This window comes from Gadus morhua, chromosome 8, assembly GCF_902167405.1.
Source record: "Gadus morhua chromosome 8, gadMor3.0, whole genome shotgun sequence".
Taxonomy (NCBI): Eukaryota; Metazoa; Chordata; class Actinopteri; order Gadiformes; family Gadidae; genus Gadus; species Gadus morhua.
The window spans coordinates 785,875-798,699 of NC_044055.1; the positions used below are offsets into that span (position 1 = coordinate 785,875).

The 12,825-nt window shown below is 41.5% G+C and overlaps 2 protein-coding genes across 2 annotated transcripts; both read right to left on the reverse strand.

Moving 5' to 3' along the window:
* Window positions 1-1,308: 1,308 nt before the first annotated feature.
* Window positions 1,309-4,098, reverse strand: LOC115548757 (C-C chemokine receptor type 3). The gene is made up of 2 exons (XM_030363579.1): window positions 3,991-4,098; window positions 1,309-3,324 (listed from the first exon to the last, which is right to left on the reverse strand). The coding sequence occupies exon 2, from the start codon at window positions 3,307-3,309 to the stop codon at window positions 2,179-2,181; it is 1,131 nt and encodes a 376-aa protein (XP_030219439.1). The 5' UTR covers window positions 3,310-3,324; window positions 3,991-4,098; the 3' UTR covers window positions 1,309-2,178.
* Window positions 4,099-9,548: 5,450 nt separating this feature from the next.
* On the reverse strand, window positions 9,549-12,186 carry LOC115548762 (C-C chemokine receptor type 3). The gene is made up of 2 exons (XM_030363584.1): window positions 12,063-12,186; window positions 9,549-11,479 (listed from the first exon to the last, which is right to left on the reverse strand). The coding sequence occupies exon 2, from the start codon at window positions 11,462-11,464 to the stop codon at window positions 10,379-10,381; it is 1,086 nt and encodes a 361-aa protein (XP_030219444.1). The 5' UTR covers window positions 11,465-11,479; window positions 12,063-12,186; the 3' UTR covers window positions 9,549-10,378.
* Between the last annotated feature and the right edge of the window lie 639 nt (window positions 12,187-12,825).

The window sequence follows — 12,825 nt, forward strand, 5'->3', positions numbered from 1 at the left end:
TCTCAAACACTTTTCAAGGTCAAATTCAGGGTTCATCCCAACAATAGTGGAGCGTTGCTTGTAGCACTCACCTAACTGCATGATGATGTGCAGTGGCAGCAAGTAACCTGAGCCTGAGCTTGAATCCGAGTTAGCTGTAGTCGGATTCAAGCTCCATTCTTATGTCGCCCTCTAGTGGTGGTTTGCATTCTAAGCCCTTTGAGGGAATTCTTAAATCACCACTAGAGGGCAACACAACTCCTTGAGAATTGAGCTTGAATTTGCTTGCAGTTGAACATAGCGAACACTGACGAATACTGATCTAATTTTTCAGTGTTCATGATACTTTGCGTGGAATAGCAATTTCATTCTATGAAAAGCCGTCTCCATTCATTGATTGTTATTAAATCAGTTTGGAAAAATAAATTGGTGAGTTTTTTACTAGGTTTAACCACAATGTTGGCCTTTGCTGCAAATTATCTTTTATAATAACCATATATATAAAAAAAAGGGTTCTGGCACAGTTCACAATTTAGGAATATCACTCTGTAATAACACATTTGTCCAAGAGTATTTAAGAAACAAACATTAAGAAAATAATATTTTTTAAGAAAATTAAAAAAAAAAATCAAAATTAAAAATCGGAACTAAGCAAAGCAGCCGTCGGAGCACTATTAAGAGCTATGATATAAAAGAAGAGCTGGAGATTATTTAAACATATCTATCAACATGTATTTTAAGTGGTGGAAGAGTGACGGTAGACGGTGGAGTTGCGGTAGCTCGGCCTTCGGTAGCGCATCGACTCTACTGGCCGGGGATCGACCACTGCTGTTAGGAAGAGCAGCACAAACCATCCAAACCACAGCTTCATCTCTACTGGCCGGGGATCGACCACTGCTGTTAGGAAGAGCAGCACGAACCATCCAAACCACAGCTTCATCTCTACTGGCCGGGGATCGTCCACTGCTGTTAGGAAGAGCAGCACGAACCATCCAAACCACAGCTTCATCTCTACTGGCCGGGGATCGACCACTGCTGTTAGGAAGAGCAGCGCAAACCATCCAAACCACAGCTTCATCTCTACTGGCCGGGGATGGTCCACTGCTGTTAGGAAGAGCAGCGCAAACCATCCAAACCACAGCTTCATCTCTACTGGCCGGGGATCGACCACTGCTGTTAGGAAGAGCAGCACGAACCATCCAAACCACAGCTTCATCTTCATGTGTTACACATTCCACAACTAAAATGAAATAACAGTAGAAACACAACCACGCTTATGCTACACAAAATGGTTTTACAACATAACAGTAAAAATGCAGAAATTCTAAATTCAATATATACTATATTCTCTCTTTATAATTATATTTCAAGCAAAAGTGGTTCAAATTGGCAATGTTGTCATGACAAAGCTAGTTGACGGCCGAACAACTCCGTTATTTTACACTTCCTCTTGCGATTTTTCATCCTTCGAGAACCTAAATGTAGCTATTCTAAATTCAATACAAACTTAGATTGTTCTCAGCCTCGTTAATATGAGCTGTTATTCTCAACCACAAACTCACTATTTGAGAAATGACGGAGGGAAACTGTGAAAAATAATTTCCTTACAACTAAAATGAAATAACAGTAGAAATACAACAACGCTTACGCAACACAAAATGGTTTTACAACATAACAGTTAAAATGCAGAAATTCTAAATTCAAATTCTATCATATTCTCTCTTTAGAATTAGATTTCACACAAAACTGGAAAAAATTGCTAATGTTGTCATGACAAAGCTAGTTCACGGCCTTGGCAGTACAACTCCGTTATTTTACACTTCCTCTTGCGACTCTTCATCCTCCTAAATGTAACTTCTCTAAAATCAATACAAACTTAGATTGTTCTCAGCCTCGTTAATATGAGGTGTTATTCTCAACCACAAACTCACTATTTGGGAAATGACGGAAGGAAAGTGTGAAAAATAATTTCCCTAAGGGGACCACTAATAAACTAACTAACTGATTAAAGCACTTTGAGTGTCTTAAAAAAGAGTGCTACATAATTGCAATTAATTATTAGATATTCATCTACAAGGTATATGCTAAATGACTACATTTAAACGTAAAACTGACAAAACAATAAACATCATCAAATTTAATTATCCATTTTCCCATCCAATTATCCAATTTCAAACAAAGTACATTGTCTCCCAAGCGTTAAAAGTCGTTTGTGTGGGATGTCCTTTGTGCGGTGGACTTGCTGCTCAGACTAGCGGGTCTGAGTTGACGTGCCAGACAAGGCATGTTCTTCGACAACAGATTCCTGAAGTTACTCTGAAACCGCTTACCCACAAAGGAGTAGAACATGGGGCTGATGCAACAATACAAGAACGCTATGTCTCTGGTCACGTACAACGCATAGTTCAACGCCTCAACCTGATCGCACTTCCGGTTTGCATCGTCGGCTGTGGAGATCTGAATGGCCTTCAGCAGGATCACGATGTTATAGGGAGTCCAGCATACGAAGAAGGTGAACATGATGATGAATATCAGCTTCACCGAGCGCCATTTCTCCCTCATGCGAGTGGACATGATCCGCACGGTGATGCAGGTGTAGCAGTACATCGCCATGAAGAGGGGCAGCAGGAAGAAGAGGAGGAACTGCATGTAGTAGCTGACCAGATTCCACTGTTCGACGACGTCGGCATCGTATCCTGTCTCCTCACACATCAGGCCGTGCTCGCTGTGCTTCCGCACGCCTTTGAACACCAGCTCATTTAGACTGGCCAGCACACTGATGAACCAAACGATCAACGACGCCCCGATGGCGTACGCCCTCCTCCTGCTCTTGGCAGCGGACACCGCGTGCACCACGGCCAGGTAGCGGTCAAAGGTCATCAGGGTGAGGAAGAGGATGGAACTGTAGAAACCAATCAGATGGGCACTGCTGACCAACTTGCAAAGCACCGTGCCGAAGATCCACTCGGAGGAATGGTATTTGGCCAGGAAGGGGAAGCTGGATGCAAACAGGATGTTGGAGGTGACCAGATTGATGAGGAAGATGTTAGTGACGCTGTTGACCTTCTCAAGCTTGACGATGATGAACAAAACAAGCCAGTTGCCCAAGTAACTCAGGAGGAAGTTGATGTAGTAGAAATAAGGAATGATGGCCGAGCCCAATTGGTTGACATTTGATGCAGAGCAGAGTTCGACGGGCGTTTCATCCACGTAATCTGGAACGCTTGTGTTCTCACTATTGTTAGCCATATCCAAGACGTACGATGGATAGCTGGTGTTGTCGCTGATGCTAAACAGATCCAAGGAATGGTCATGCTGCTCATCCTCCATGGTTATTGCTTAAACCTGTGGTAGATGGAGAAGCGTATTAATAAGTCTCATATGATTGAATATTGTGCAAATCAATGTCTTCATCTACATGGGTGATATGTATTTGAGACGGAAGGCTGTGCCCATCATGCATAAGCTGCTCTGAAGTAGAGCTTCAAATGACAACACAATTAAAACACTTTTATACTTAAAAGGTCTGGATCAAATATTTTGCAGTTAAAAGAACAAAAGGGATAAAAAAACTCGACAAATGATCAACATTTAATAAATATTATAATAATATCATAGTACTAAAATAATATGAGAAATATTTAATATATTATTAATATAATAAGCAAGACAATAGCTGAGAGCGCTACAGTGACAGCTTTGAGGTATCGACCATAGTGTTTCTGTCACTGCAGGAATATAGTTATAACACACACTGTGCATAACACTGTACAAATAAAAGTAGGATCTTTTCTATGCCCAAATCATCTTTCTTACTCATTATTTTACTGGTTGTAATTGCAGCTTGAGTTTGTCTTCTCCATTCTTTAACATAAATACAAATGCTTATAATTGATTGATAACAATAATGACCTATTGCTGGAGGTGGACGGGCCAAAGTCTAGTCATTTCAGTGTAAAGGGAGAACTTAATTTGGCTTTTAAAAGATTCTTCTTAAACACAATAACTCACCAATGTTGATTTCCGTATGTGGGGGAGTGGATGAGTGAAGAGCTGTGGGTGTTTAGCATAGACATGAGGGTTAAGGGGAAGGCCTTAAGAGGAACTGAGATATCCTCCCCATTTACATTACACAGCTATAAATGGACACCTCTCGCACATACGGTGATTCTGGCACCAATACTGAACAGAAGCTTGGCCTGGACTCAATGTTTTTTATACTCATACCTTACAAAGTGAAATATTGATGATGACGTAATATACAGGATCGTTTGTTTAGCACTTTACATACAGATACTACAGTTTACTGGTATAGGCTGACCCCAACGTGGTAAACATAACAAGACTGTTTGGCATTACAATACATTATTATGATTATCATAATTAATAATCATAACATGGCTTGCTGGATTTAGTTTAAGATGTATATCAAAATGAGTCTGGTAATTTTAACTAGAGGAATACCCACATCCACAGTGAAAATGGAACAATCTTTATAGTAGGCTATACAGCAACTCAAATATGTGACACAACTTTATGTGCTATCCCTACACAGTTTAATACTGACCTTGTTTGCCTAGTTTTATTTTTTTGAGGTAATCCAATATAATCCAATGGTTTGATTCTATAAAACAATATTATCAGTAAGTACTCAAGTACACATTTCTTCATGGGAAAAACAGCCAACAGAGGAACAATCAGTTGTTAAATCGACTGTAAGCAAAGCAAAAAACTCAAAACAAAAGCATGATAATATAATGCCTTTGATCTCTTGGAGAGGGGATGTCCACACCGTGTCACCTGAGGAACGGGTAAAGGATAAAGTAATGTTGGATGTCACACACAGACAGGTGACTGGGATTGTCTTTAACAGGTTCACCCTTGAGTTGGGTCGCTCTTCTCCAGTGTAAGAGTTCCAGAGGATGTTATCATCGTCACACATGATGAAAGAGCAATGTTGGTAATAACAACACAGCGGTATGGGAAATGAGTGCATCTTAGGGTTCCTTTACCCTGGAAATGATGGGATGGAGTGGGGATCTGCAGGTAGAGGGGGCCGGCTGGATGAATTCAAACATGCAGGTTGCTGATGTCCCGGGGGTGACTGAGGTAAACGGTGCACTGGATTGGGCATGTTGCCCTCTGCGTGATCACGGGGTATGGCCAGGGAAGAGGAATATCTGATTCTGACTGAACAGATATGTGGTAAATCACATCCCAGTAGCATTGGATTTGCAAGCACAAAAGAGATTCCAACGAGCTGAACATTGGGTTTAAAAAGAGAGAGGTGGTTTAAAATACCCCGGAGGGTTACGCAATAGCAGAGCAGGGGGGTGTTTCAACACTAATGAACAACGGTTACTGAGTGTGCACTTCTCTAATCTGCTCGGATGGATGTGCACACACGCACACACACACACACACGCACACACACACACACACACACACACGCACACGCACACGCACACGCACACACACGCGCACGCGCGCACACACACACACACACACACACACACACACACACACACACACACACACACACACACACACACACACACACACACACACACACACATTCAGACACACACACACACACATTCAGACACACACACACACAGTCACACACACACACACACACATATGTATTATATGATATAGATATCTCTGTATAATATGATGTTATTTAGATATAGAGCTCCAGGACTCTGCCGGAGCACCCGGAGTGTTCTAGAATATTTACAGAACACGGCCGAAGGCTGTGTGCCCCTCGCCATGGTGATGCATCCACTGTAAACAGAGCGCATGGTACCCAAGCCCCCAGGAGCAGTGCACACTTCTGCAATCCACCGCTGCTCAGTGGGCAAGCCTGGTATTACAGCTGTTTATGTAGGCTGTGGACGGGTCCCTCGATTCCAGGGACCCAGAAGTAGATATCTCCGTTCCTTCCAATACAAGTGGGGCCCAGGAATGCGTCCCCGCAAAAAATGTCTGGATATCAATCAAAGGCTTATAATTATCTTCATAGCATGTTCTAATAAAATGTAAGTTTTCTCTATTCAAAACGCCACCTCAAGCGTTTTATTAGCTGTTTTATTTATTTATTTTTTGCAGGAGAAGGAGGGCAGGGCAGCTGAAAGGAGTCTTACAGTTTTTTTAAATTTTTCAAAAAGTCTTTCATGTTCACTGTTTTTATTCAGTTCCAGAGGGCACGTTTTCAACACAACCAAAAGATCAAATACTAAAAACTGCACATTGCAGCACTGTACATTAAAGTGCAGTAAATACAGTTTTAGCAAAAAATAAAACAAAATAAACCCTACTGTACTGTAAACACAGAAAAACATGGCAATTGTGCGTGGGTGGGCTTATGGATCCTGCAGTCTGTAGAGGTCTGGCCATAGGATCTCATCAACATCACAAGCAATGTTTTCTCCCGCTAAGAATCTGGGAAAATATTGCCTTGTGTGCCGAATCCATCCATGAATTGACCCTAAGTCGTTGTCAGCGCAGGCTTGTTCCATTGCCAGCAGAAAAGGCATGCGAGCATGTGGTTGGCGGTCATATATGCGCCATCTCCAAGCCGAAAATTATTCTTCTATGGGGTTTAAAAATGGTGTGTAAGGGGGCAAGTATAGGACTTTAAATTGATGACGGTTGGTGAACCAGTTGCAGACCAGGGCAGCCCGATGGAAACTAACATCATGCCAGACAACAACAAACCTGGGCCGCTCTGGTCTGTCCTGTACAGCTGCATCGTGAAGTGCATCCAGAAATGTTATTATATCTTCGGTATTGAAGGGACCTAGTTTTGCTTGATGGTGCAGTAGCCCTTGAAGGCTTATGGCAGCACACAATGAGATATTTCCCCGCGCTGCCCCGGGACTTGCACAATTGCCCTTTGGCCAATTATGTTACGACCCCGTCGTCTTGTTTTGCTGAGGTTGAATCCAGCCTCGACAATGTAAATAAATTCATGAGGCTGTGACGCTCCATCCATCTCCAAGATGCTCCTTAACAAAACAAAATACATGCAATACATATTTTGGATGGCATTACTCAAAACACTAAACTACAGTACTAAACATACAGAACCCCCACCCCATCAAACAGGTACCTGGTCAGACCCGGCGCCAAGGGCGGGCCAGACCGGGCCGGGCCCGCCCATTTGATGTCTTTGCCCCCGCCCACTTGATGTCTTTGCCCTTGTAAAAATAAAATGTATTTTACTTTTTTATTTTATTTTTTATGCTAAGATATTTATGATGTCAGATACTATTTAAAATCTCAAAAAATAATTGTTAAACTAAATAAAAAATGTGTAGAAAATAGAGAAGTGATTGACATGTGTGTAAACCTATCGCTATTCAGAATTCGTCACACCGAACGACGGCATTAACCGGCAAATTCAAATTAGTAGCCTAGCCTGCTCTGGTGTTTTAAAAAGAAAATGGATATCAGACGCTGGTTAAAAACTAATTGGCCTACTTATCCGGAAAAAAACCCTGCAGTTACTGCAAGTAAAGTTAGCTCTAACCCTGACCGGGCTGAGCCTCTTGCTGGAGCTGGATTTGAGTTCCCGCCGCTAGCTGTAACAACGCAGCCGCTATTAGCCCTCTCCTCCGAGACGCCTTTTACCTCTCACTCCGACCCGCCAGGAGTAACAACACCCTCCGCCTCCTCCTCGCCTCCACCAATCATTTCCTACAAATTCTGGTGAAAAGAGTCTGTTCACATGCCGACGTCATGGGTCCCGACCGGCGCTTTCATTGGATTATGCGACAATGTTTTGGCCGAGCACATGATGCAATGTTGCGAAAGTTTTGTATGTTTATGTTTATTTGCTCGTCTGCGTGGCGCGGAATATTGCTGTTGGCGTCTGTGGTATTTAATGTGCCGCCGCGCACACAATGCAAATGTGATTTGTATTTGGCTGTTTGTGTGTGTTAAAATGTAGGCTATTATTTGCGAACTGCGTGCGTCTTAAGGCAATGCTGTTGTTGGCCATGCTGATGTGTTGCGCTGCTGTGGACTGTTGCAATTGAGTTTTTTGTAGGCTACACCTGTCTGTCATAATATAGATGTGGGCCCTCCCACAAAATCTACGTGCCCCCTGTATAGATTTGCTCTGGCGCCGGGTCTGTACCTGGTACCTCTCTGAATGTATCTATGTGGTACTGATACAATGGCACATATTCAGCTGTAACTGGATGACACCAATACTGTATTGTAAATGTAAAGGACTGTAACACTTACCTGTACATATTCACGTCATAGTCCTTTGACCCTGACACTGTTTCTCTCAAATGGGACCCTGTACAATTGCTTAATGGTAGTTTGGTGCTTTACCAAGATGCGTCTGATAGTGGAAATGCTTACTCGTTCTATGCTATTGAATACTTCTCTATCTGCAAGTATTTGTTGCTGTAGCTGGTTGAGACGGATTGCACTGTTTGCTCGGACCAGGTCCACAATGGAGAGTTCCTGCTGTTGGGTGAACAGGCGTAGGCGTCCGCCCCCAGAAGGTCTTCTAGTCATTCTATAGAAAAAAGCATCCACAAAATGGTACTGCATTGGTTTGCTTATTTTTTACAGTACTGTATATACTGTACTTTACTGTATATACCATAGAAAGTACTGAAACATCTCAATGTAGGTAATCACAGTATGTCACAAAACTACCACTTTTGTTCAAAAAGGAGCATTAGCCACCCTGCAATACAGTACATGTGATATGGTACAGTACAGCAAATACTCTAGATACAGTCTGAGTAGAGTAGAAAGTAGAGAGTTGAAGACATACATGTTTTCCAGTCGGAATGTCCTTATTATGGATGAAACTGTGAAACGGCTTAGATTAGGGTGGACTCTCTGCCCAGCTTCCCTCATAGTCAGACCATGGTTTATGACATGGTTCAACAAAATGCTCTTATGTCATCGGAAATAATATTGGGGGCCTGAGGCCTTTTTGTAGCTGGCTGATTGGTGTTCAGTTTTGGAAGAAAATGTTTTCAGGTGTGTAAGTATTTTTAATTAACCAATGTGTTTAGGATTTTGAATAGATGTGTTTTCCTAATGGTTCAATGAGATGTCATTTTGAATTAAGTGTCTTATGTATGAAATAGTGTGTAGTGTGTAGGAGCAAGTGTGTTGCAGAAAGGAGCAAGTGTGTTGCACAATTGCAACTAAAGTGCAAAGCAGCGCTTTTGTTTAAAGATGTCTAAGAAAGATGTGTTTAAGGTATAGCAACAAAAACTTCAAGTTGTGTTACTTTTTTCTAAGCATGTGTTTATAGCGTTCAAGCAAATTGAGAAAAACTGTAGTGAAACAAATGTTGTTTCCGCCCGGCATCCGAGAGGGCTCAGTGCCTCTCGTGTCCGAAGGTTTTTCAGTTTTAGTAGTTTTAGTTTCAAACCGTCATATTCTATAGTTGGTCCCATTGAAGCCGCCTGCCCATTCTGACACTTAAATTACTGAAGACATCGTAACTCGGTCAAACTTCAACCGTTTACCTTCGTTCAAACCATTTAACAAATCTTCACACTTGGATGTTCAATAATATCCCAACGGAATTTCGATATCATTTACAATTTATTCAGAATCACAGTTTTAGTTTCATTCTGGCTTCATTTGAGGTTTCAGATACAGCTGCATGCTTTGCGCTTCTCATTCAGTTGTAACTTTATTTGTTTCCAACCATTTACTTTTTCTTAAACGATGTGCATGTTTACAAATTTACAAAGTTTAGTTTACTCCATTTAGACTTTTTAACTTTTGTTCAAGTCCCTTTACTAGATTTAAGCCCTTTAACGTTTCTTTATGTCTTAATCTTTGTGGCATTATTAAAAAATATTTTCACCCTCACTTTGTACTACAGCACTCACCGCATTTTCTGCAGGAAATGCATTTTCTAGTTATATTATATTCTCTCTTAATAATTATATTTCACGCAAAACTGGTTAAAATTGGAAATGTGGTCATGACAAAGCTATTTCACAAATAACTGTTATTTAACACTTCCTCCTGCGATTTTTCATCCTTCGAGAACCTAAATGTTGCTACTCTAAATTCTATACAAACTTTGATTGTTCTCAGCCTCATTATTATGAGTTGTGATTCTCAAACACACACTCACTATTTGAGAAATGACGCAAGGAAACTGAAAAAGTATTTCCCTAAGGGGACAACTAATAAACTAACTAACTGTTTAAAGCACTTTGAGTGCCCGTAAAAAAGCCCGCTACATAATTGCAATTAATTATTAGGTATTCATTTACAAGGTATATGCTAAATGACTACATTCAAATGCTAAAACTGACAAAAGCATAAAAATCATCAAATCAAATTTCCTGTTTTCCCATCCAATTATCCAATTCAAAAAAGGTCAATTGTCTCCCGCATGTTAAAAGTCGTTTGTGTGGGATGCCCTTTGTGAGGTGGACTTGCTGCTCAGACTAGCGGGTCTGAAGTGACGTGCCAGACAAGGCATGTTCTTCGACAACAGATTCCTGAAGTGACTCTGAAACCGCTTACCCACAAAGGAGTAGAACATGGGGCTGATGCAACAATACAAGAACGCTATGTTTCTGGTCACGTACAACGCATAGTTCAACGCCTCGACCTGATCGCACTTCCGGTTTGCTTCGTCGGCTGTGGAGATCTGAATGGCCTTCAGCAGGATCACGATGTTATAGGGAGTCCAGCAAACGAAGAAGGTGAACATGATGATGAATATCAGCTTCACCGAGCGCCATTTCTCCCTCATGCGAGTGGACATGATCCGCACGGTGATGCAGGTGTAGCAGTACATCACCATGAAGAGGGGCAGCAGGAAGAAGAGGAGGAACTGCATGTAGTAGCTGACCAGATTCCACTGTTCGACGACGTCGGCGTGGTATCCTGTCTCCTCACACATCAGGCCGTGCTCGCTGTGCTTCCGCACGCCTTTGAACACCAGCTCATTGAGACTGGCCAGCACACTGATGAACCAAACGATCAAGGACGCCCCGATGGCGTACGCCCTCCTCCTGCTCTTGGCAGCGGACACCGCGTGCACCACGGCCAGGTAGCGGTCAAAGGTCATCAGGGTGAGGAAGAGGATGGAACTGTAGAAACCAATCAGATGGGCACTGCTGACCAACTTGCAAAGCACCGTGCCGAAGATCCACTCGGAGGAATGGTATTTGGCCAGGAAGGGGAAGCTGGATGCAAACAGGATGTTGGAGGTGACCAGATTGAGGAGGAAGATGTTGGTGACGCTGTTGACCTTCTCAAGCTTGACGATGATGAACAAAACAAGCCAGTTGCCTAAGTAACTCAGGAGGAAGTTGATGTAGTAGAAATAAGGAATGATGGCTGAGCCAAATTGGTTGACGTGAGATGTAGAGCAGTGTTGGACGAGCCCGTCATCCACAATGCTTGTGTTTGCGGCAATAAACATTTCCAATAATCTTTTATCGTCACGTTCATAATTCTGCTCATCCCCCATGGTTATTGCTTAAACCTGTGGTAAATAGAAAAACATATTAATAAGTCTCATATGATTGAATGCTATGATAATCGATATGCATTTGAGACGGAAGGCTGTGCCAATCAAGCATTAGCTGCTCTGAAGTGGAGCTTCAAATGACAACACAATTAAAACACTTTTATGCTTAAAAGAACTGGATCAAATATTGTTGAAAGTTGAAGGAACAAAAGGGATAAAAACACTTGACAAACAATCAATATGTCATAATATATTATAATAATAATAACAATAGTATAATATTTCTAATATAATATGAGAAATATTTAATATATTATCATATAATAAGCAAGACAATAGCTGAGAGCTGAAAGATGACACTGTACAAATTAATGTAGGATATTTTCTATGCCCAAATCATGTTTCTTACTCATTATTTTACTGTTTGTAATTGCAGCTTGAATTTGTCTTCTCCATTCTTTAACATAAATACAAATGATAATAATCAATTGATAATAATAATGACCTATTGCTGGAGGTGGACGGGCCTCCAGCTTATTTTAGCGTAAAGGGAGAACTTAATTTGGCTTTTAAAAGATTCTTCTGAAACAAAACTCACCAATGTTGATTTCTGTGTGTGGAGGAGTGAAGAGCTGACTAATGTCTGAGCCTGTCTTCAGTTTCAGGTCTCTATTGTTGAGCATAGACATGAGGGTTAAGGGGAAGGCCTTAAGAGGAACCGAGATATCCTCCCCATTTACATTACGCAGCTAAGAATGACACTTCTCGCCCATACGATGATTCTGCCACCGATACTGAACAGAAGTTTTGCCTGGACTCAATGTTTTTTATACTCATACTTTACAAAGTCAAATATTGATGATGATGTAAATGGGGAGGATTTATTATTGTCACCGCAGAGAGTAACAACATCACCTGAGTCTATTTGAAAAGAACTGAGCTCTCCGGGGCAGGATCTCAGAGGTAACTAAAGCGGTGATTGTCTAGACCAATCAGAGCTTCTAATCTATTGGTCCTACCCCACACACAGGAAGTAGGACCCCCCCCCCCCCCTCATTACCATTTGACTTTACTTCCCACATGGATATATACATTCATACATTCAAGCATTAGACACAAAGTTACATATTAAAAATTAGTTATATGAGGTTTACACCTTATGCATGACAGTTATATGAAGTGAGGTCTTTGATCGCCTTGTTCATTAACCTGTTCTTAAATCACCATGACTTACCACAAGGGGTTAAGAGGTGAGCCCTGTGAAAGCAATGTTCATTTAAACAGTAAAATATGTATTTGTAATAGTTAATGCCACTTTATTTGTCTGTGGCATATACAGTCATAATCCTAATGCTGGTAGT

Excerpts from the sequence above, each read along its gene's own strand:
- LOC115548762 (XM_030363584.1), bottom strand. The coding sequence starts at position 11,464 with ATGGGGGATGAGCAGAATTATGAACGTGACGATAAAAGATTATTGGAA.
- LOC115548757 (XM_030363579.1), bottom strand. The coding sequence starts at position 3,309 with ATGGAGGATGAGCAGCATGACCATTCCTTGGATCTGTTTAGCATCAGC.